We start from the raw sequence: 22,692 nt of genomic DNA, 5'->3' as shown, positions 1-22,692 counted from the left end.
ATCAAACCCGGTTCTCCAGATTAGAGTCCACCGCTCCGAACCACCGCTCTTAACCACTACACCACGCTGGCAGAGCTACTTACGCTTGTGAGATCAGGGCTGTACTGGTGGAGCTCTGCAGGTATCGTGCATAGCTCGGCAGTAGGTCCCAGGTTCAGCTACTGGCATTTCCAGCTCCAGGATCTCAGGTTGTGGGTCTTGGGAAAAGATGTTTCCCAGCCTGAGAGCCTCTGCCTGTCATCTGGACCCAGCAGTCTGACTTTGGTAGGCAAGCATATGTTTTTTGTATAATGGCAGGGCTGTTGTCTCTGGCAGGCGAATGGATTTAATGGTTCACCCTGGGATAATCACCTTGAAACATCAATTCTATACCTGGAGAAGCAATTTCCCTCCCAGAGCATCTGTGCAGCGCCGTCTTTCTCTCTCTTTTCCTCCCTTCCTCCCTACCTCTTCCATTTAATCTTTATCTTAACCAACGTAGTTCTCGTCCCCAGCTGACACAAAACCTCAGTGCAAATAGCTGCATTTGCTGACACTCGTTTCTCGTTCACTTTTAGCCCTTCTTGCCTTTCTCGGCTAGCTGGCATAGTGTCGTGAGCTGTGGAACGGGAGGTCCCGGGTTCAATCCCTGCCTCTGCCATGAACCCCCTTAGGTGCCTGCTGTCTCTCAGCTTCAGCTCACCAATATGGGGGTACTAATTCTGGCCTACTTTACAAGGCTGCTGTGAGGATCACTGCAAGATACTGGTTGTGAAGTGCTGAAAATGTTATATAAATTCTAAGTAGCCGTTGTTGATTTGGCAGTATAACGGACCTACCCTGATCTGGGTGACCGATTCAAAACAGATAAAAGGAGGTATTTCTTTACACAGCGCATGGTTAAATTGTGGAACTCCCTGTCCCAGGATGTGGTGATGGCTGCCAACTTGGAAGGCTTTAAGAAGGGAGTGGACATGTTCATGGAGGAGAGGGCTATTCATGGCTACTAGTAAAAATGGAGTCTCGTCATGATGCATATCTATTCTCACAGTATCAGAGGAGGATGCCATTATATGAGGTGCTGTGGAAGACAGGCAGGACGGTGCTGCAGCAGTCGTCTTGTTTGGGAGCTTCCTAGAGGCCCCTGGTTGGCCACTGTGTGAACAGACTGCTGGACTTGATGGGCCTGGGTTTGATCCAGCATGACCTTCCTTATGTTCTTATGGGAGCCCACTGTTTGGTTTGCATAAGATTTGCACTGCTGATTATTTTTTGTCTAGTACCCTGATTGGTAGCTGGTTTTGCCGCTGGGGGGTATTAGGGGGAGAAGGAAACGTTGGGTTGGCAACTTGCAGTGAGTGTGAGTGTGTGTCCAGGTTTGGCCGAGGGACTGTTAATTACTAGTTCATACACAAAGCTGCCTTATACTGAATCAGACTATTGGTCCATCACTGTCTATTGTCTACTCAGATTGGCATTGGCACTCCAGGGTCTCACAGAATCATAGAGTTGGAAGGGACCACCAGGGTTATCTAGTCCAACCTCCTGTACAATGCAGGAAACTCACAACTACCTCCCCCCCACACCCCCAGTGCCCAGAAGATGCCCAAGATGGCCCCCCTCCCATGAATTAATAGAATCAGCATTGCTGACAGATGGCTATCTAGCCTCTGCTTAAAAACCGCCAGGGAAAGAGAGCTCACCACCTCCCGAGGAAGCCTGTTCCACTGAGGAACCGCTCTGACTGTTAGAAAATTCTTCCTAATGTCTAGACGGAAACTCTTCTGATTTAATTTCAACCCATTAATTCTGTTCCGACCTTCTGGAGCAACAGAAAACAACTTGGCACCCTCCTGTATATGACAGCCTTTGAAGTACTTGGAGATGGTTATCATATACCCTCTCAGTCTTCTCCTCTTCAGGCTAAACATCCCCAGCTCCTTCAACCTTTCCTCATAGGACCGTGTTGGCGAACCTATGGCACGGGTGCCACTTCCGGCACGCGTAGCCCTTTCTGCCGGCACGCACTGTTCCTCCAAGCCACTGGCCTTTCTGGCTCTGCCCCACCCCGGATGGGGGAGGCTGTAGCCCAGTGGTGGGGAACCTCCGACATCATTGGCTGTGGCCCCCGGACTCTCCCACAGAAGCTGCTGCCATTGCTGCCGCTGGAGCGTGCGCGGCCAGCCAGGCGGGTGGGAGAGCGGGGAACAGAAGCCGAGCGCTCACACTCGGCATGGCCGGCGGCTTCTCCGGCGCCCTCTGGGCCTGTGCGGGCAGAGGGGCATGGCTGGTCGGTGGGTGCGAAGGAGGCGCCCTCTGCCCCACCCTGCTCGCCTCTCACAAGCCTGCCGCTGAGCCCCACCGAGTGGCAAATCCAAGGCAAAACCTCCCATGCATAAATGGCCTCTTTCTTTTTCTGTCTCCCTCTGTCCTTTTCTTTCTCTCCCTTGCTCCATTTCTTTCTCCCTTTCTCTCTCTTTTTCTTTCTTTCTCTCCCTCCCTTCCTTCCCTTTCCCCCTCCCTTCCCTTCTTTCCTTCCTTCCTTCCTTCCTTCCTTCTTTCCCTCCAGCGGCTTCTCCGGCACCCTCTGGGTCTGTGGGGGCGAGGGGCGTGTAGTCCTATTCCACTTTGAAGTGCCCACAAGCTATCCTCCAAACACCTTTCCATTTATCTTGATATGTAGAGAGAAAACACTAAGGAACTAGTTGCCAATCTCCAGGTACTAGCTGGAGATCTGCTATTACAGGTGATCTCCAACCAATAGAGATCAGTTCCCCTGGAAAAAATTGCCACTTTGGCAATTGGACTCTATGGCACTGAAGTCCTTCCCCAAACCCCGCCCTCCTCAGGCGCCACCCCAAAAACCTCCCACTCATGGCGAAGAGGAACTTGGCAACCCTAGCCTCTCCCTCTGGGGGTGGTATTCAGGTTAAATTGCCGCATTGGCACTCGGCGATAAATAAGTGGGTTTTTGGTTGCAGTTTGGGCACTCGGTCTCTAAAAGGTTCGCCATCACTGTCATAGGACTTGGTCTCCAGACCCCTCACCATCTTTGTTGCCCTCCTCTCTATCAGAACTCTTTCACAGCACCAGATTCCTTTACTGTAGATAGCAGGGGTTGAACCAGGACCTTCTGCATGCCAAGCAGATGCTCTACCACCGAGCCACGGCCCTTCATGCTGTTTGGGAGCTCGGCTGGTTTACAGATAGTTTGTCCTCCCATTTAGTACAAGGGGAGACCTTTGCAGTAGGGTCAGAATTTAGATGCATGGGTTATAATCACTGTGATTTTTTTTTCTCTCTCTCTCCAAAGGCTGGTGCCCACGGCTCGTTTCTACCCTTTGCGCATGCACTGCGTCCGGGCTCTCACCCTGTTGTCGGAGAGTACTCGGACATTCATTCCTGTTCTGCCCTTTGTCTTGGAGGTGAGTTTTCCTTGTTCTGCACTGCGGTGTCGTTTCTCAGTGGGCAGAGAGTTGTTTACTTATGTGTTTTTTTTCCTACACCCAACAACCCTGTGAGGTAGATTAGGCTGAAAGTGAGTGGCTTGAATGGTTTTTTTCTCATGAAGCTTCTTGCCTCATAAGAACGTAAGAAAAGCCCTGCTGGATCAGACCAAGGTCCGTCGAGTCCTGTAGTCTGTTCATACAGTGGCCAACCAGGTGCCTTCAGGAAGCTCACAAGCTACTGGACTTGCATCTAGGTCTCTAACCAACTTTTAGATTCTTAGTTTGAAGTGGGAAAGAAGAAGAAGAAGAGTTGGTTTTTATATGCCAACTTTCTCTACCACTTAAGGAAGAATCAATCCGACTTACAATCCCCTTCCCTTCCCCTCCCCACAACAGACACCCTGTGAGGTAGGTGGAGCTGAGAGAGCTGTGACTAGCCCAAGGTCACCCAGCTGGCTTTGTGTGTAGGAGTGGGGAAACAAATCCAATTCACCAGATGAACCTCCACCGCTCATGTGGAGGTGTGGGGAATCAAACCCGGTTCTCCAGATCACAGTCCACCGCTCTTAACCACTACACCACGCTGGCTCTCTGTCCTTGAACTCTGTCTTTCTTGTTTTAGAGACTCTCACATTTGCTGGTGTTTGTGTGTCTGCTTGGCCCCCCGCCTATTCTGGCCAGAAAAAAATAAAGGACATGCCGGGGGGGGGGGGGTCGCCTTCCCACTTCCTCCTTCACTATTCCCTGAAGCTGAATTCTACAGTGTGTGGGGAGGGGGGGGCAATCGGTAAGTCTGGGGGAAGTGGCACCCCGCCATGAATGGGAATTAGCCAAGCTGTCTTGGTTCGTTGCTAATCACAAGGAAGTGAAAAGCCTCCTGCGGCTTTTTATGTTGTTGCAAACGTCCCTTCGTAAACCACATCCTTTCGGCCCGTAGCAGCCAGCGAGGCCTCTCCTCCGTCTCTCCCGGGCCCTTGCGGTTTCTTGGCTGTTCCCCCTCGTGCATCTGTTTCCTTCCTCTCCCTCCGCTTGCTCTTCTGAGGTTCTGCCAGTTGGGTTTAGAGATAGAGCGTCACTCCCCCCCCCCCCCCCCGCCGCCTCTCGCTGGGTTTCTTCTCTCAACCTCCGGTAGATAACAGTAGCCCCCGTTCCTCTCGTGGCAAGCCGCATTTATCGGGCCAGCCGTCCTCGAGGTTCACGCATGCCTTCCTCTCCTGGCTTCCGCCTCCAACCACATCCGATGCTGTTGGGGCATGCGACAGGCGCCTCGCCCTTTGCAAGCCTGTTTTTGGTTGCGGTACTTAGTTTGGGTCCTTTTTCAAGACCTTTTAAAAAAGGAGGGAGGGGGAAATGAGCCAGAAGCTTTTAAAATAGTTTCATGTCAGTGCATAAATAATGCTTCTGTTCTACTGCTGAACCTCCAGAGGATTTCCAGGATATTCCCCGTGTTTGGTCTGCCTTTAAATTTCATCTCCCTGCTTGGTCTTGTGGGGACATACGGCTAAGTACTTGGTTAAAGTCAAGTAGGTCTCCGCCTCATCACTGCTTGCCTGGGCGTTTATTGCACAAAACACAACTCTGATGCAAGAATATTGACAAGAATATTGTAATAAAATGTCTAATGACACACACTGAAAAATGTTTGTGAAGCGCTGACGGTCAGACAAGTGTACCCTCCTGTAAATTAGAAATTTTTGGTTTTTTCATTCTGGTTCCTGGCACTCAACAGACTTCTTTGAGCCTGAGGGATACGGGTCAGGCCCTTCAACCTAGCCAGAGGGGCTGTGGCTCAGTGGAAGAGCCTCAGCTTTCCTTGCAGAAGGTTCTGGGTTCAATCTCCGGCATCTCCTGTTAAAAGGACCAGGCTGTAGGTGATGTGAAAGACCTCAGACTGAGACTCTGGAGAGCCACTGCCAGTCAGAGTAGACAATACTGAACATAAGAAAGGCCCTGCTGGATCAGACCAAGACCCATCAAGTCCAGCAGTCTGTTCACACCGTGGCCAACCAGGTGCCTCTAGGAAGCCCCCAAACAAGACGAGTGCAGCAGCACCATCCTGCCTGTGTTCCACCGCACCCAATATAATAGGCACACTCCTCTGATCCTGGAGAGAACAGGTATGCATCATGACTAGTAGCCATTTTTACTAGTAGCCATGAATAGCCCTTTCCTCCATGAACATGTCCACTCCCCTCTTCAAGCCTTCTAAGTTGGCAGCCATCATCACATCCTGGGGCAGGGAGTTCCACAATTTAACTATGCTCTGTGTGAAGAAATACTTCCTTTTATCTGTTTCGAATCTCTCCCCCTCCAGCTTTGGCAGATGACCCCCTCGTTCTGGTATTATGAGAGGGAGAAAAGCTTCTCCCTGTCCAGTCTCACCAAACCATGCCTAATTTTATAGACCTCTATCATGTCTCCCCTTAACCGCCTTCTTTCCAAGCTAAACAGCCCTAAGCGAACTGACTTTGATGGACCAAGGGTCTGATTCACTATAAGGCAGCTCCATGTGTGTCCAGAGGAAGAGCAGGAAATATGGAAGTAAAAGCATAATACAGCTGTCCGTCGGCCTGTCTCTCTCTCTCTTTGCCTCCTCTCTCTAGCAGTTAAGCACCATCCTGAATGTAGTGGTGTAGCCAGCGTGGTGTAGTGGTTAAGAGCGGTGGAGTCTGTTCTGGAGAACTGGGTTTGATACGCCACTCCTCCGCATAAGGCCAGCTGGGTTACCTTGGGCTAGTCACAGCTCTCTTAGAGCTCTCTCAGCCTCACCTACCTCACAGGGTGTCTCTTGTGGGGAGGGGAAGGGAAGGTGATTGTAAGCTGGTTTGAGTCTCCCTTAAGTGGTAGAGAAAGTTGGCATGTAAGAACCAACTCTTCTTCTTCTTCCTTATTTGTGTTGTGTTACAACTGCAACTTTTTACGAAACCTCGATCTGCAGTTCAGGCTCATCTCCTTTCCTTTGCTCCTGTTTCGTCTGGCAAAGGTGGCCTCAGCTCCCTCCCTCCCTCTGCCGTTCCCACTGTGTGCGAGCGAAAGAAAACAACCCTCCTCTTTGCCCCCCTTCGTCTCCCTCCCTTCCTCTTCCTCTGTCCCTGTCACCGCCGCGATGACAACGTGAACGTCTCGCTCGGTCCCTCCAGGCGCCGGAATTCCCCAAGCCCCTGCCACTGGGAATGAGAGCTGCCTGCGTGATGTGCCTTGACAGCAGCTTCTGCTGCTCCGGCGCACAGCGCCCTCGCCCCCTCTCTCGGCCTCCTCTCGTCTTTTTGGAAGGGCGGGGTGCGTGTCGGAAGTCAGAACCGGGAGGGCTGATGGGCTAGGTCGGAGTGACGGTGGGCAAACTCCCGGAGGTGGGGGTGGGGAGGCTTTGGGTGCCAACCCACTGCTCCCATCTCAGTGGCCTTTTTCTGCATTTCAGTTATTATTACTTAATTTTTGCCGGGGTGACAGGCGTTGTGGGTTCCCAGCGAGAGGAGCCGTGTTCGGCTCCAGTGCCGGGAGGCAAATGTGGGTAAACAAGGTGGAAACGTCCATCCATCTCTCTTCCCCCCCTCCCCGCCCTCCCCCGTGGGGGAGAAGGTTGGCATGCCAATTTAAAATCATCTCCTTTCCCCCCAGGGGATTATGGGGAAGGAAAGGAGGTTAACCCTGATACGCTCGGAGAGGCACCCTCCTCCCCCCCCCAAATTGCACACGCGGCTGACACTTTAAATGGCTGAAGACTCATCGCTGATGGATGCGTGGGACCTGCCTCACAAAGACTCCCAGGGGGCCTCGGGACACAGAGATGGGGGGGGAAGAGCGGCTCTAAAAGGCTGAGGGATTGTGGACTGCTGATGCTTTCCCTACTGGTGCTGCGCAGCAGATAGAGAACCGGACAGATAGCTCTACAAGTCCAAGGGAAGGTGATTGTAGGGCCATGGCTCAGTGGTAGAGCATCTGCTTGGCATGCAGAAGGTCCCAGGGTTGATCCCTGGCATCTCCAGTTAAAGGGACAAGGCGAGTAGGTGATGTGAAAGGCTTCTGCCTGAGATCCTGGAGAGCCGCTGCCGGTCTGAGAAGACAATACTGACTTGGATGGACCAAGGGTCTGATTCAGTGTAAGGCAGCTTCATGTGTTCATGTATTTAAGGGGAGCCTGGGCTTGTTCCTGGAACAGGTGTCCCTTAAGCACTGAACAAAAAAAGGGGGAAGAAACCCACCCTTTAAAAAATGAAAAGCTGGGTAAACAATGGTTGGGTGGAGAAGGTTAAATTATGTGCCAGGGTTCTGTTCTCTGTGGCATCTTTCTGCCCCATTGTCTGGGCCCCAGTGCTATGCAGAGATGGAAGGGTAGGCTAGATTACCTGAGGTGGGGAATGCAAGTTGTCACATACGTTCTAGGGAAAATTACCATTGGAAAGAAGAAGAAGAGTTGGTTTTTATATGCCGGCTTTCTCTACCATTTAGGGAAGAATCAAACCAGTTTACAATCGCCTTCCCCTCCTCACAACAGACACCCTGTGAAGTTGATGGGGCTGAGAGAGTTCTGAGAAAGCTGTGACTAGCCCAAGGTCACCCAGCTGGCTTCATGTGGAGGAGTGGGGAAACAGATCCAATTCACCAGAATAGTGTCTGCCGCTCATGTGGAGGAGTGGGGAATCAAACCTGGTCCTCCAGGTTAGAGTCCACCGCTCCAAACCACCGCTTTTAACCACTGTGCCACGCTGGCTTCTCCATCCGTCTGCCTTACTGTGGTCTCTTTTTTTTTTGCTCTGCTTTCCATTATTTTCCTGTACCTTTTCTTGCTGTTCTCTCTCCTTGTTTATTATATCATGTAAGTTTGGGGGGGGGGTCAGGGACCTTATCACCTCTTGCTTTCGTTAGTCTGCAAAATGCTGTGTACATTGATGGAGCTGCATACATACCAAATGGTAGAGGCTAGATGGCCATCTGTCAGCAATGCTGATTCTATGACCTTAGGCATTTCACGAGAGGGAGGGCATCTTGGCCATCTTCTGGGCATGGAGTAGGGGTCACTGGGTATGTGTGGGGGGAGGTAGTTCGGAATGTCCTGCATTGTGCAGGGGGTTGGACTAGACGACCCTGGTAGTCCCTTCCGACTCTCATCATTCTGTTATTCTATACTATAATTCTAACCATGCCCTTGCCTTGTAGATTTTCCAGCAGGTGGACTTCAACAAGAAACCGGGCCGCATGAGCTCCAAACCCATTAACTTTGCAGTCATCTTGAAGCTCTCCAACGCCAACTTGCAGGAGAAGACTTTTCGGGTAAGGGGACTGTGACCCGGGCACGAGACAAACGCAGCCGGTGGTGGTGGGGCTAAGCTGAGAGATGAGGGGGTCGGTGTTGTGGGGCAGCTGCCGTGGGCCTGGGACCCCTCCGCCTCTGACCCAGGTCCAGGCAGCAGCCGCCTGCAGACATCCCCACCTGCATTCACTCCCTCGGGAGACGTCACAGTAGCCTCTGAACCAATGATCCATTTTCTGTCGGATGGAGGCCTGGGGAGACAACAGAGCGTGGCTGTGTCATAATCCTGTTATTTTAAATGTTTACTCTCTGCTTCCCAGTTCAGTGCTGTTGAGGCAGCTTCTATGCCAAATAAAATAATTTCTATAAACATTCAAACGTAAAACCAGAAAAACCCACCCCTACAAAAGTTGTAAACAGCAGTAGTTAAAAGAAAATCCTTATGATAAATATCAACAAGCAGCTCAGACCAGGAAAAAAAAAACCTCTCCAAATTGGACGGTCTGTGGCTCAGTAGTAAAGCATCTGCTTGCTATGCAGAAGGTCCCAGGTTCAATCCCCAGCATCTCCAGTTAAAGGGACCAGGCAAGTAGGTGATGGGAAAGACCTGGAGACCCTGGAGAGCCATGGGTAGGGCCCCGTGGCTTAGTGGCAGAGCATCTGCTTGGTATGCAGAAGGTCCCAGGTTCAATCCCCGGTATCTCCAGTTAAAGGGGCTAGGCAGGTAGGTGATGTGAAAAACCTCCGCCTGAGACCCTGGAGAGCCGCTGCTGGTCTGAGTAGACAATACTGACTTTGATGGACCGAGGGTCTGATTCAGTATAAGGCAGCTTCATGTGTTCATGTGATGGAGAAATCAGTAGCAACAAACATGAGGGCAACTAGGATATAACTGGGGAAGGTGCTCTGCACAGCTGTGGGGTGATGGTGGGGCTTATCTAAAAGCCTAGGAAAACAGGGAAGTCTTCACTAGTGCCTAAAGCTCAAAAGGCCAGGCACCAACATGGGGCGGAGATTTCTTGGTAGGGATTTTGCAGTTGAAAATGCCTCGTCTTGGGGGGAGGTGGGCATATGCAACCCAGTGCATGTTGCAGCTCTTAACCAATGTACAGGTTCCTGTGAGAAGAGGTGGTTGCTGTACTCATGCCAATAGGACTTAAGGGAGAAGAACTTTTCTGTCCCTCCCTCCCTTCCAGGAGGGAAAAGTGTTTGTATGTGCAACACTGTGCATTGTGTGTACACACACAACAATGAGAGGATGGGGTCACTGAAGGTCATCTTGCCAGCATCCCTCCAGGCCCGGAGCCAGCCCTGTTTCTTAAGCAGAAATTGGGACTCAAAAGTTAAATTGCAAAATCCAAAGTTTGGGGAAAAACATTTCTGAAGCTGACTCATACTGGGATGTAGCCTTATCAGAGTATAAGCTGAGATTGTTAGAACCATAGAATCATAGAATGATAAGAGTTGGAAGGGACCACCAGGGTCATCTAGTCCAACCCCCTGCACAATGCAGGGATTTCACAACTACCTTCCCCCCCACACCCCCAGTGACCCCTACTCCATGCCCAGAAGATGGCCAAGGTGGCCTCCCTCTCATCATCTGCCTAAGATAATAGAATCAGCATTGCTGACAGATGGCCATCTAGCCTCTGCTTAAAAAACTCCAGGGAAGGAGAGCTCACCACCTCCCGAGGAAGCCTGTTCCACTGAGGAACCGCTCAAACTGTTAGAAAATTCTTCCTAACGTCTAGACGGAAACTGTTCTGATTTAATTTCAACCCGTTGGTTCTGGTCCAACCTTCTGGGGGAACAGAAAACAACTCGGCACCCTCCTGTATATGACAGCCCTTCAAGTACTTGAAGGTGGTTATCATATCCCCTCTCAGTCTTCTCCTTTTCAGGCTTCTCTGTGTTTTAGAGTAGCACAGAGGTAGGAAGCCATTTGCAAGGAGTGAGCATGCTGTATCCTGGGTCACATAATTAATTAACTGTGCAATTAAGTGTTGCCAGAAGTAATTAGGTTGAGTAATTAATTAAGTCAGGCGTGGCCTCCGTGATTGGCTGTTGGCATCCTGTGGATGGATGCATCTTCTTGTCAAAGTGTTCTCAAGGGGCACGTTGGTTGGATCGGGGGGCTCTCCCACCTCTTCTCAGAAGGGCGGAGATGCTCAGCCAGAGAAATCTAGATCCCTTTTATGTAAAGAAATGGTCGAGCTTCGGTTCCTGCTTGTTAGAAAGGACGTAGGAAAGGACAGACAAATGATCAAGGTTTAGAGCATCTTCACTATCACATTTTTATCCCACGAAGCTCTCCAGCATGGTGTAGTGGTTAAGAGCGGTGGTTTGGAGCGGTGGACTCTGATCTGGAGAACCAGGTTTGATTCCCCACTCCTCCACGTGAGCGGCGGAGGCTAATCTGGTGAACTGGGTTTGTTTCCCTGCTCCTACACATGAAACCAGCTGGGTGACCTTGGGCTAGTCACACTCTCTCAGCCCCACCTACCTCCCAGGGTGTCTGTTGCGAGGAGGGGAAGGGAAGGGGATTGTAAGCTGGTTTGATTCTTCCTTAAGTGGTAGAGAAAGTCGGCATATAAAAAACAGCTTTTTGTCGTCGTCCTCCTCTTCTTCTTCTTCCTCTTTCTCCTCCCATTTTAACCTCACAACAGCCCTGTAAGGAAATTTAGGCTGAGAGAGTGAGTGATTGGACCAGGGTCACCCATTCAAGGATTAATTGGCAGTTGAACCCAGGTCCCCTGAGTCTAACACAGGCACTTCCCTACAAGGAAATGCTGTAGCATTTAGGTCTTTTGATTTGAGAATGAAACAGATGGCATTTGTGTGTATGGTTTATAAAATAATGAGCCGTGGTGGTGAGAATGGATAGAGAGACTTTTGTCTCACACACATAACCCTTGGGGTCACGTGAGGAAGTTGATCAGTTGTAGACTTAGGACAGTGAAAAAGAAGTCCCATTTCCTTGGGAGGGCATCTTGGGCATCTTCTGGCCATGGTGTAGGGGGTCACTGGGGGTGTGAGGGGTAGTTGTGACTTTCCTGCATTGTGCAGGAGGTTGGAGTAGATGACCCTGGTAGTCCCTTCCAACTCTATGATTCTAACTGGTGGGATTCAAGGCCAAGAGACAGCCGTTATCTTTGGTCTGCAAAATGAGGTGGCAGAATTCTGAGACTGTATTGTACTACAGACTGTAAGGAGAGGGGTCATATTCATACTGTTAGAAGGTAACGGTAGTCCCCTGTGCAAGCACCGGGTCATTACTGACCCATGGGGTGACGTCACTTCCCGACGTTTACTGGGCAGATTTCGTTTTACACGGTGGTTTGCCAGTGCCTTCCCCAGTCGTCTACACTTTACCCCCAGCAAGCTGGGTGCTCATTTTACCAACCTCGGAAGGATGGAAGGCTGAGTCAACCTTGAGCCGGCTACCTGAAACCAACCTCCCGTTGGTTTCGAACTCGTTGGGATCGAACTCAGTGTCATGAGCAGAGCTTTTGACTGCAGTACTGCAGTTTACCACTCTGCACCACGGGGCTCTATATTCATATTCTGTATTCATGATGTTACTCATGTAAAAAAATAAACTCACTGCAAAAAGAAAAGAAAAGTTGGGGAGAAAAATTCCAGCTAGCTTTCTATTTACCTCGAGTTATTAGGGCGGGGAAAGTTTAAAAAATGTAATCCCTTGCCTGCAGTCTGAAGTGGTATAGTCCATTCTGCCTCCACCGTCTTCTGCTGACGTAGACAAAGCCCATCAAAGGTGGTTTTAAAAATGTATTTTTTTCAAAGGGGCTGGACAAATTCGTGGTCCATCAAAAACTATTATCCATGGTATCTGCATGGAATACCAATGTACCAAGGCAGTATGACTTTACAATGCCCAGGACAAGTAACAAGGAAAAGACCGTCTCCTTCTGATGCACCAGAAAAAAGTCTCAGGTTCTTACATGTTAAGTATTGTGCATGCTAGGGTGTTGTTTTTTTTGCAGGAAGAAGTAAAAGTACCAGCGGTTGGGGAAATAAATGCCACCCCCTTAACGCTTATAATACATAGTAATTTAGATCAAAACCTAAAATTAAACATTGACTGGAGACATGGAGAGCTAGTGTTGTAAACTATTTAGAATGAAGGCAATTTTCACATCAGTGGGCTGATGTTGAACTTGGAGTTCACTCTCCCTCTCTCTCTCTCTGAAATCACTCCCCTCTTTGACACATGGGGCAGGGTTTTTTACGTTGGGGCATTAATTTCTCTTCTTCGTACTGTTTCCCAACAGGATGGCCTTATTGAGCAGCTGTATGACCTGACCTTGGAGTATCTCCACACCCAAGCCTACGTGATAGGGTTTCCAGAACTCGCTCTTCCTGCCATTCTTCAGGTATGTGAGCGCTCTCCAGGCGTTAAGAGAGTCTTGTGAACAAGCCGGTTTCTCTGGATATGTTTTATGGCCTTTCCTGTCTGTGATGGGCTTCCCAAATCCTTTCCACAGTCAGGCAGAGAATTCCTAAAGAGGGGAGGGAACAGCGTTCTATCCTAAAAGCACCTGCCTGCCATTTCTCGGCGTGATTCTGGCAGGGCTTAGTGTCTAAAACAGACACATACCAGGGTGCGAGTCTGCCTGAAAACACTTGGTCTGAATCCATTAATTACTCAGGGGTGGCTGCAATTCATAGAGGTTTATGCCTCTTCCCCCTTCATCCCAGAGATACAGAAAGAAACAAAGGTGGAAATCATTAAGAAGGTCAAAAGATTAGCTCCCCACACAAAAGGGCAGCAGGATTTGTGAACAAGTTTTCCCCAAAAGGAATTCCCTGTGCTGTTCATCAAACTACTTTTGAAGACCAGGCAGGGAAGTGAACAATACTGGGAACATTTAAAATGCTTCATGCCGAGTCGGACTGCTAGCTTATCCCAGCCCAGGATTGTCTGAAATGGCTAGTTGCAGCTTTCCAGAGGCCTGGTATTTCCTTCCACCTGCAACCCCAGAGCCTTTTAACCAGAGATACAAGGAATTTCAAGCTGGGTCCTCCTTCATACAAAGCAGACGCTCGACTGCAGGCACTGAATTGCCCTAGCACCTCCAGCTAAAAGGATGTTGAGTTTCGGGAGCCAGCGTGGTATAGCGGTTTAGAGCGGTGGTTTGGAGCAGTGGAGTCTGATCTGGAGAACCAGGTTTTATTCCCCACTTCTCCAGAGGCTAATCTGGTGAACACCTACCTCACAGGGTGTCTGTTGTGGGGAGGGGAAGGGAAGGTTATTGTAAGCTGGTTACCCTTAAGTGGTAGAGAAAGTCAGCATATAAAAACCAAGCCTTCTTCTTCTCATTCTGTCTCTCTCTCTGTGTCTCTGTCCTTGAACTCTTGAGAGTTACAAATGAACATAATAACTGCTTTCCATTCTGCTCTGCTGCCTGGGTGGCAGTCTCATCTGACTGCAATGCCTTTGGGGAATGCCTTTCCGCCCCCCCCCCCGCCCCGCTTGACAGATATGTCCCTGAGCCAGTGTTTCCCTTCCCAGCTTAGCTTCGCCCTTCCTGGAATCCCTCCTGCCCTGGCGGGTGTGGGGTTGGCTCCCAGCTAGATCTGGCTCATTCCCAGACTGCTCAGCTGTGGTCGGTCTCCAGAGCAAACTCTGTAGCCTTCCTTTGCTTGGAAGACCGGAAGCTGCAGGGGCAGATCAAAATAAACAGAGACGGGGCGGGGGCCGCGTGGGATGGAAACCGCTGGATGCTCTTCCACATCTGGCTAAGCCCGGGCTCTTTGCAAAAGGATGGCGGCCTGCTGCTTTCGCCCCCAGAGGGTTCATAGAGAAGAGCGTCCGCCTGTCTCTCTGGTGGTACGCCATGCTGGCTGAGTCTCTAAAGCAGCCAGGGATGCCTGTGATAAACATGGGATGCCCTTTTCCCCACCTCTTTGCTGGGTGGGGTGTGTGTTTGTGGAGCGGGGCAGAGAGGAACAAAAGTGTGGAAAGAATTAAAAAAAGGAATTTGGGAGAGCCAGCATGGTGTGGTGGTTAAGAGTGGTGGTTTGGAGCGGTGGACTCTGGAGAATGGGGTTTGATTCCCCACACCTCCACATGAGCGGCGGAGGCTAATCTGGTGAACTGGATTTGTTTCCTCACTCCTACACACGACGCCAGCTGGGTGACCTTGGGCAAGTCACAGCTCTCTTAGAGCTCTCTCAGTCCCACCTACCTCACAGGGTGTCTGTTGTGGGAAGGGGAAGAGAAGTTGATTGTAAGCCAGTTTGAGTCTCCCTTAAATGGTAGAGAAAGTCGGCATATAAAAACCAACTCTTCTTCTTTTAGGGGTCCCCCCTTGTCTGTCCTCAGACTGATATTCTTAGGGGCAATTTCCTACTTCTTCTTGGGATGCTTCTCCCTGTGCTCTCACGTGACTGCCAAATCCAACCTCCCCCAACCATGGTCTCCTTCTGACTCTTTTTGGTACGGAATCTTCCTCTGTTTGCTGTCCTTCAGCTCAAGGCTTTCCTGAAGGAGTGCAAAGTTGCTAACTACTGCAAGACCATCCGTCAGCTTTTGGAGAAGCTGCAGGAGAATTCTGCCTACATCACCAGCAAGCGCCAGAAAGCCAGCTTTGGCGTCGCCAGCCGGGAGGCCGTGGTGAGCCGTGGCTCGTGTATTCTGATTCAGCGGCCTGGGGGAGGAGGCAGCGGACACGCAGCATGTTCCAGTTGGGCATGGGATTGGGATGGTTTCATGAGAAGTGAGAGGAAGAGGCGTAGACAGCTTTAAAAGGGGATTGGACAGTTTCATGGAGGAGAGGTCTATCAGTGGCTACTAGCCGTGGTGACTAAAGGGAGCCTCCACATTCAGAGGCAGCAAACCTCTGAATTACTGAGGCAACATCAGGGAAAGGCCTTGGCCTCTGCGTCTGGTTGTTGGATCTCCAGAGGAAGTGGTTGACCATTCTGGTAGACAGGATGCTGGACTAGATGGACCACTGGTCCGATCCAGCAGGGCTTTTCTGGTGTTCTTAACAGGGGAAGGCCTTGGCCTCTATGCCCTGGTATTGGACCTCCAGAGGAAGTGGTTGGCCACTGTGAGAGACGGGATGCTGGACTAGATGGACCACTGGCCTTACCCAGCAGGGCTCTTCCGGTATTCTTATGATGCAGAGCTTTAGGGCCTTTCACACATTATATTGAGCACACACACACACACACACACACACACACACTTGTCTTGCCTGCAGAAGTCTGAAGTGCATGTTTGTTCCCATTTGCTACCCATGGACTGGTGCCGTGAAAGAAACCCAGGGCACAGATGGCACGTACCAACGAGTGCCCATAGAATGGGTTGTGTGAAGTTGTGAGAACAGTCCTTTCCAGGGTAGAACGAATGAGCGTGCAGGGTGTGTGGGAAGACGGCTGGGCATTCTGATCCCAGCCCTTATGTCCTTGTTGGAACATGTGTAGAGCTCTCTCTCTGGGGAGCCCTACTTTTTTGCAGCTCCCCCTCCCTGAGCACTATGCACAAACACCTCTGCACGCATAGCCTTGCGCATGTGGCCTGCAGAAGGCATGTGGGTTGGAGGCTAAGCTTGTCAACAGCCATCCCACGTTGCTCTTTCTCCCTCTAACTCCTCAGATTTTCAGGTGAGTGCTGGCTACTTTCCAGCACTGGGGAGTGGCTGTGGCTCAGTGGTAGAGCAGCTGCTTGGCATGCAGAAAGTCCCAGGTTCAATCCCCGGCATCTCCAGTTAAAGGATCTAGGCAAGTTGGTGATGTGAAAGACCTCTGCCTGAGACCCTGGAGAGCCATGGAGAGGGGCTGTGGCTCAGTGGTCGAGCATATGCTTGGCATGCAGAAGGTCCCAGGTTCAATCCCCGGCATCTCCAGTTAAAGGGACTAGGCAAGTAGGTGGTGTGAAAGACCTCCACCTCAGACCCTGGAGAGCCGCTGCCGGTCTGAGTAGACAATATTGACTTTGATGGACCAAGGGTCTGATTCAGTATACGGCAGCTTCATGTGTTCATGTGTACTTAACGTCCTCCCTCTCCTGCAGGATCAATGGGAGAAGGCAGTCAAAGCAGAGGGGACTCCTCTAATGACCTATTATGCACACTGGAAGAAGCTAAGGGAGAAAGAGATCCAGCTGGAGATCAGCGGCAAAGAGCGGGTAAGGGTGCCAGCTGTACGGATCTGCCTGACTTGATGGGTGAAGTTGATCAGTGTGATGTAGTGGTTAAGAGCGGTGGTTTGGAGCAGTGGACTCTGATCTGGAGAACCAGGTTGGATTTCCCTGCTCCTACACACGAAGCCAGCTGGGTGACCTTGGGCAAGTTATAGCTCTTTTAGAGCTCTCTCAGCCCCACCTACCTCCCAGGGTGTCTGTTGTGGGGAGGGGAAGGGAAGGTGATTGGAAGCCGGTTTGAGTCTCCCTTAAGTGGTAGAGAAAGCCGGCATATAAAAACCAACTCTTCTTCTTTTTCTTCATCACTACTTGTTGACTCGGGGTATATTTTGCAAATCGCTCATCAAAGCAACCCGGTTCTGTGCTGAGAGGAACTGGATTTTGTCCCCTATATACATGAGGGGGGCCACCTCCATTCCCCTCTTGCTTTGCAGACCCCGTGGGGTCGCCATAAATCGACTGCGACTGACAGCACCTTCCGCCACCATATATTAGGGGCAGGGTTTATTTTTCGCTTATTTTGCATAATGTATTCTGCGGTTTTGATTGCTTTTTGTAATTTATTCCGCTTTTGCTAATCACAAGGCAGGGAAAGGAACTTGGCAGGTGCAGCGCTGGATCGCTGCCTTCTGGAATCTTATTCAGGCACTTTTTTCCGGCTTCCTCTGCCTTTTGCCAGCTGTTAACCGACACACTTTCAGCGATTCCTTTGCAACTGTAAGGGCTAGAAGCATTGCTTTTTAAAAGCTGAGGTTCTTAAGAAGCTGAATTCTGCAGCTTTTCTGTGCTTCTGGGGAACTGCGGAATGAATACCTCCTTAGAATCATAGAATTGGAAGGGACCACCAGGGTCATCTAGTACAACCCCCTGCACAATGCAGGGATTTCACAACTACCTCCCCCACACACACAGCCAGCAAACCCTACTCCAGACCCAGAAGATGGCCAAGATGCCCTCCCTCTCGTGAACTGCCCAAGGTCATAGAAGCAGCATTGCTGACAGATGGCCATCTAGCCTCTGCTTAAAAACCTCCGGGGAAGGAGCGCTCACCACCTCCCGAGGAAGCCTGTTCCACTGAGGAACAGCTCTAACTGTTAGAAAATTCTTCCTAATGTCTAGACGGAAACTCTTTTGATTTAATTTCTACCATTGCTTGTCTTTCGGTGTGAGAGCTTCCAGTAGGGCAGTAAAATGAGGCTGTATTTCCTACGTAGGTTAAAAAAAAAGCATCAACAGTAGCCTGTAGATTTCTTTAAAAGAAGGGAATCTTCCCCTGCCCCCAACTTGATACTGAGCATGTTCCCCTTCCAGGAACCGTGGAGCGCTTAAGGCAGTTGAGCAAAATACAGAGAGTGGAGGAGGGAGGGGAAGTTGGCCTGCTCAGTTAAGGCCTAATCCTGGTGGAGATGAGGGTCAGGGGATGGGTGGCGTGAGAGGCTGAGCCCCAGACTCCAATCCTCTCTTCTAACCCGTGGTAATCTTTGCCCCTCCCCTGACCTCCTTGAAGCTAGACCCATTCCTGTGGAGGGACCAGTTAGGGTGAGAGATATAATTCTTCCTCTGTACCTAAGAGACAGTGTTGTGTAGTGGTTAACAGCGATGGTTTGGAATGGTGGACTCTAATCTGGAGAACCGGGGTTGATTCCCCGCTCCTCCACATGAGCGGCAAACTCTAATCTGGAGAACCAGGTTGGTTTCACCACTCCTCTACATGAAGCCAGCTGGGTGGCCTTGGGCTAGTCACAGCTCTCTGAGCCCCACCTATCTCACAGGGTGTCTGTTGTGGGGAGGGGAAGGGAAGGTGATTGTAAGCTGGTTTGATTCTTAAGTGGTAGAGAAAGTCGGCATATAAAAACCAACTCTCCTTCTAATTAATTGCACCCCACTGCAAGGGTTGTTTGAGCTGTGATGAAGGCAGAATCCTGAACTGGGGAGTGAAATGAAGGTGGGGGGAAGGGTGCATGCCCTGCAAGTCTCCAAAACATTACAGGTTGGGAGAAGTAAAAATCCCCCTCCCCAGTGTTGTATGGCTCAGGGCTGGCTGAGTATTTAGGGGCTCCCCAAACATCAGCATATTGCTTGCTGCCTCACCCCAGCCTGAATTTGTTTTTTATTAGCAGGCTTGCTTCTGTGTTCGTGACTTTTGGGGTTTTGCCTTGCATTTGTCTTTTTGGGGGGGGGTTTGCTGGATTTCGCCAACAATTCTGGGATGTCATCCAGAGAGCCTCTCTCTCCTCCTCCTCGCTCTTCGGCAAAGCCCCAGTTTTGACAACTCAAGAGAGCTTTTAAAAAACAGCTGCCTGCTACCCGAAATGACAGCCCGCGATGGCTCCGTGGCTATCAAAACGGTCCAATTGGACTATTAGCAGACTGGCAGGCACGGCCGGGGGGGTGGGGGGCACCCTCTGCGGGTAATGTTCCTGTTTCTAGATGAGGACTTATTATTTTATGGAGGGCTCTGTGCGTGAAAGGATTTAATTATGCCGGGATTTGGGCAGGCCATTTGGCAAATGAAACGCACATGGAAAAGATGTCAAGCGGCGTGCCCTGCAGAAGAAAGTCCAATGCGGTAATCCCAAACTGCTTTCCCCTCTCAGCTGCGTTCGGACTGGAGGTTAAAGCTTTGGAAGACCCTTTTGATTGGCACAGGAAATTGTATAACCCTCCTGCTGGCTCAGGGTTGACTCAGCCTTCCATCCTTCCGAGGTTGGTAAAATGAGTACCCAGCTTGCTGGGGGTAGAGGGAAGATGACTGGGGAAGGCACTGGCAAACCACCCTGTAAACAAAGTCTGCCTGGTAAACGTCGGGATGTGACGTCACCCCATGGGTCAGGAATGACCCGGTGCTGCGTATGCTTTTTCTAATTTACTAGCCCTCATTGTTACTGAGAAATCTGGAATGTATTATTTTCCTTAACAAACCCAGAAATCAGAGCATAAAACTTGACATTAATCCTCTTTCATTGCTTTTGGTCTTGCTAGATAGAGAGCAGATATCCAGCTAAAGAATCTGCTATCTGAGATCTTTTTAACTAGAAGATGCCCAGAATCAAAACTGGGACCTTCTGTAGGCAAGGCAGGGGCTTTGCTATCTCTCCCCACCACCCACCGGCACACTCTCTGAGTAGTTCTTTTTAGTGATATTCAGTGTCTACTCTTTTCCTGCTCGCCCATAACCAATAAAAGTTCCACTGTGTTGAAAGTCCCCCCCTCCTTCCCAAGTTTTAAAAAATATTATTAATAACATTTTTGTCTTGCCTCCCACTAAGGTTTGGTCCTGTCCCCCACCCCCCGCCCGCCCCCGTTCTAAATTATTTCTGTAAGGTACATTAAAAAGCGAGATTTGGTTAACCGAAGGCAGCCTGGCTAGCGTTGCAGCTAAGAAGAAGAGTTGGTTTTTATGTGGTGACTTTCTCTACCACTTAAGGAAGAATCAAACCGGCATACAATCACCTTCCCTTCCCCTCTCACAACAGACACCCTGTGAGGTAGGTGGGGCTGAGAGAGCTCTAAAGAGAGCTGTGACTAGCCCAAGGTCACCCAGCTAGCTTTGTGTGTAGGAGTGGGGAAACAAATCCAGTTCACCAGATTAGAGTCCGCCGCTCATGTGGAGGAGTGGGGAATCCAACCCGGTTCTCCAGATCAGACACCACTTCTCCAAGCAGGGGATTTTGACTTGGGTCCTCCCGAGCTTGTGTACGCTGAGAAATGAGTGCCTCAAAATTTGCTTTTGCGCGATGGCTGCTACAGGACATTTGCTCGCCGGAACCCACTTATCGATTCTCGTCGTTCTCCCCTCTCCTTGCCTCGCTCACAGCTGGAAGACCTCAACCTCCCTGAGATCAAACGGAAGAAACCAGGCGACCAAAAAGAGGATGATAAGAAGGCGTTCAAGGACCTCTTTGAGATGGACAGCGACTCCGACGAGGAGGAGGCGGCCGGCAGCTTCTCTGTCAAAGGTATGGAGTCTGCGTTTGTTGTGTGTTTCTAAAGTGCCATCAAGTCGCAGCCCACTTACAGCGACCCCTTTTGGGGTTTTCAGGGCAAGAGACTAGCAGAGGTGGTTTGCCAGTGCCTTCCTCTGCACAGCAACCCTGGTATTCCTTGGTGGTCTCCCATCCAAATACTAACCAGGGCTGACCCTGCTTAGCTTCCGAGATCTGACGAGATCAGGCTAGCCTGGGCCGTCTGGGTCAGGGCCTGCATTTGTTGGGGGTCGTGCAAAACGCTGGAGTGCGTTAAGGGGGGTGATGTAATTTTCTCATCAGCCGCTAGGGGTCCGCAGCTAATTTCCAGATCTGCTACAAATTCTGGGTTCCCCAGGAAGAAAATTACTCTGGAGGGTGGCTTCGCTTGCGCGCTCCGGCTGTTTTCATCTCTCCCGGCTGCAAAATAATTTTGCAGAAGATAAACATCTATTTTGTTTGCAGTCCCGCTGGGTGCTCTGTGTGTGGGTGTGTTGAAACCTTTTGGACAGCAACCTATTTTGAGAATCAGTTTTGACGGGAAAGGTTCGTCTTAAATGCAGAACTTTACAGAGGGGGGAGGGGGGAAGCAAAAAGATAAGTTTTTTTTGTATGCCAGTCAGGAACCCATGGAGCCCCTGGCATTGCCAGTCAGAGGATCTTGGGTAGGGTCCCCTTCTCTGCCAGGAGATGTGGAGAGCAGCTGACGGTCGGAGTAGACAGTACTGACCATTGGTCTGACATGGTGTAAGGCAGCGTCCTAGGTTGAATATGTGTTTTCCCCACACACACAACTGTTGTAGCCATTATGACTGACCAATTAAGACATCTTTCATAGAATCATAGAGTTGGAAGGGGAAGGGATCACCAGGGTCATCTAGTCCAACCCCCTGCATAATGCTCTCCTTCCTTGGAGGTTTTTAAGGATAGGTGGCCATCTGTCAGCAATGCTGATTCTGTGACCTTAGGGAGATCAGGCGGGGGAGGTGCATCTTGGCCATCTTCTGGGTATGGAGTAGAGGTCACTGGGGCTGTGGGGGGGAGGTAGTTTGGAATTGTTGGAAGAGTTGCAATGTCTAGAAGGAACTGAGAAGAAGACCCAGCAGGGGGCGGGCAAGTGGTCAGCTAGTTAGGGCTGTAAGGTTAGAGACCTTTCCACTCTTTTTTCACACCTCTTGTCTGTCCTTAGACTGATATTCTTAGGGGACAATTTCCTCCTTCTTCTCGGAAGTCATTCTACCCTCTCTCTCCCTCCTTAGCTAGATAGACAGCTAGAGGCTCTGTCTCTCAGCTTTCCTATCCTAAAATGTAGTTCCCTCAATAAAGGCAACTTTTTCTTTAATCAGTGAGTCTGACCCTTCACTGCATACTTAGCATACTCTGCCAACAGGAATTTTCTGCATTGTGCAGGGGGTTGGACTAGATGACCCTGGTGGTCCCTTCCAACTTTGTGATTTTATGATAACTGGAGCCTCTGTGTGCAGAAAATGTATGCCAGGAACAGGGTAGAACAGACAATGGGGGACTATTGCATCCCTGCTGAGCTTCCCCTGGCTGGCTGGGGTAGGAAACATGATGCTGAGGTAGACGGGCTTCTGGACTGGTCCAGCAAGGCAGATTTTATGTTGGCTCGCGCGTGTGTTTTTCAGTATGCAATTCTGGATTTTTTCACTTTGGCGCAGCGAATACAGCAAGCCTTTCTTGTAGCGCTAGGTAGGGGAGGAAAAAACATGGTGTGCCGTATCGATTTTATCTGCTCGCTTTGCGGCCTCCGCCGTCAGCACTCCCCCCCCCCCCACTCAAGTTGAGCACAGCTGCTGCTTGGAAGAGGCGGAAGCCCCGCTGGTCGTCTCTCTCCCCCCACCCTGAGCTGCGACA

General features: G+C 50.4%; 1 protein-coding gene across 1 annotated transcript in view; it reads left to right on the top strand.

Moving 5' to 3' along the window:
* Positions 1-22,692, top strand: part of NOC2L (NOC2 like nucleolar associated transcriptional repressor) — a 66,710-nt gene that overhangs the window by 32,099 nt on the left and 11,919 nt on the right. The window contains exons 12-17 of the mRNA XM_056865507.1: positions 3,293-3,404; positions 8,586-8,699; positions 12,972-13,073; positions 15,173-15,316; positions 16,721-16,834; positions 20,667-20,808. Of these exons, the coding sequence (XP_056721485.1) occupies positions 3,293-3,404; positions 8,586-8,699; positions 12,972-13,073; positions 15,173-15,316; positions 16,721-16,834; positions 20,667-20,808 (728 nt within the window). The remainder of the gene's footprint in view (positions 1-3,292; positions 3,405-8,585; positions 8,700-12,971; positions 13,074-15,172; positions 15,317-16,720; positions 16,835-20,666; positions 20,809-22,692) is intronic.

The sequence above is a fragment of the Euleptes europaea genome, chromosome 19, assembly GCF_029931775.1.
Source record: "Euleptes europaea isolate rEulEur1 chromosome 19, rEulEur1.hap1, whole genome shotgun sequence".
Lineage (NCBI taxonomy): Eukaryota > Metazoa > Chordata > Lepidosauria > Squamata > Sphaerodactylidae > Euleptes > Euleptes europaea.
This window is presented reverse-complemented; position numbering and strand designations above follow the sequence as displayed.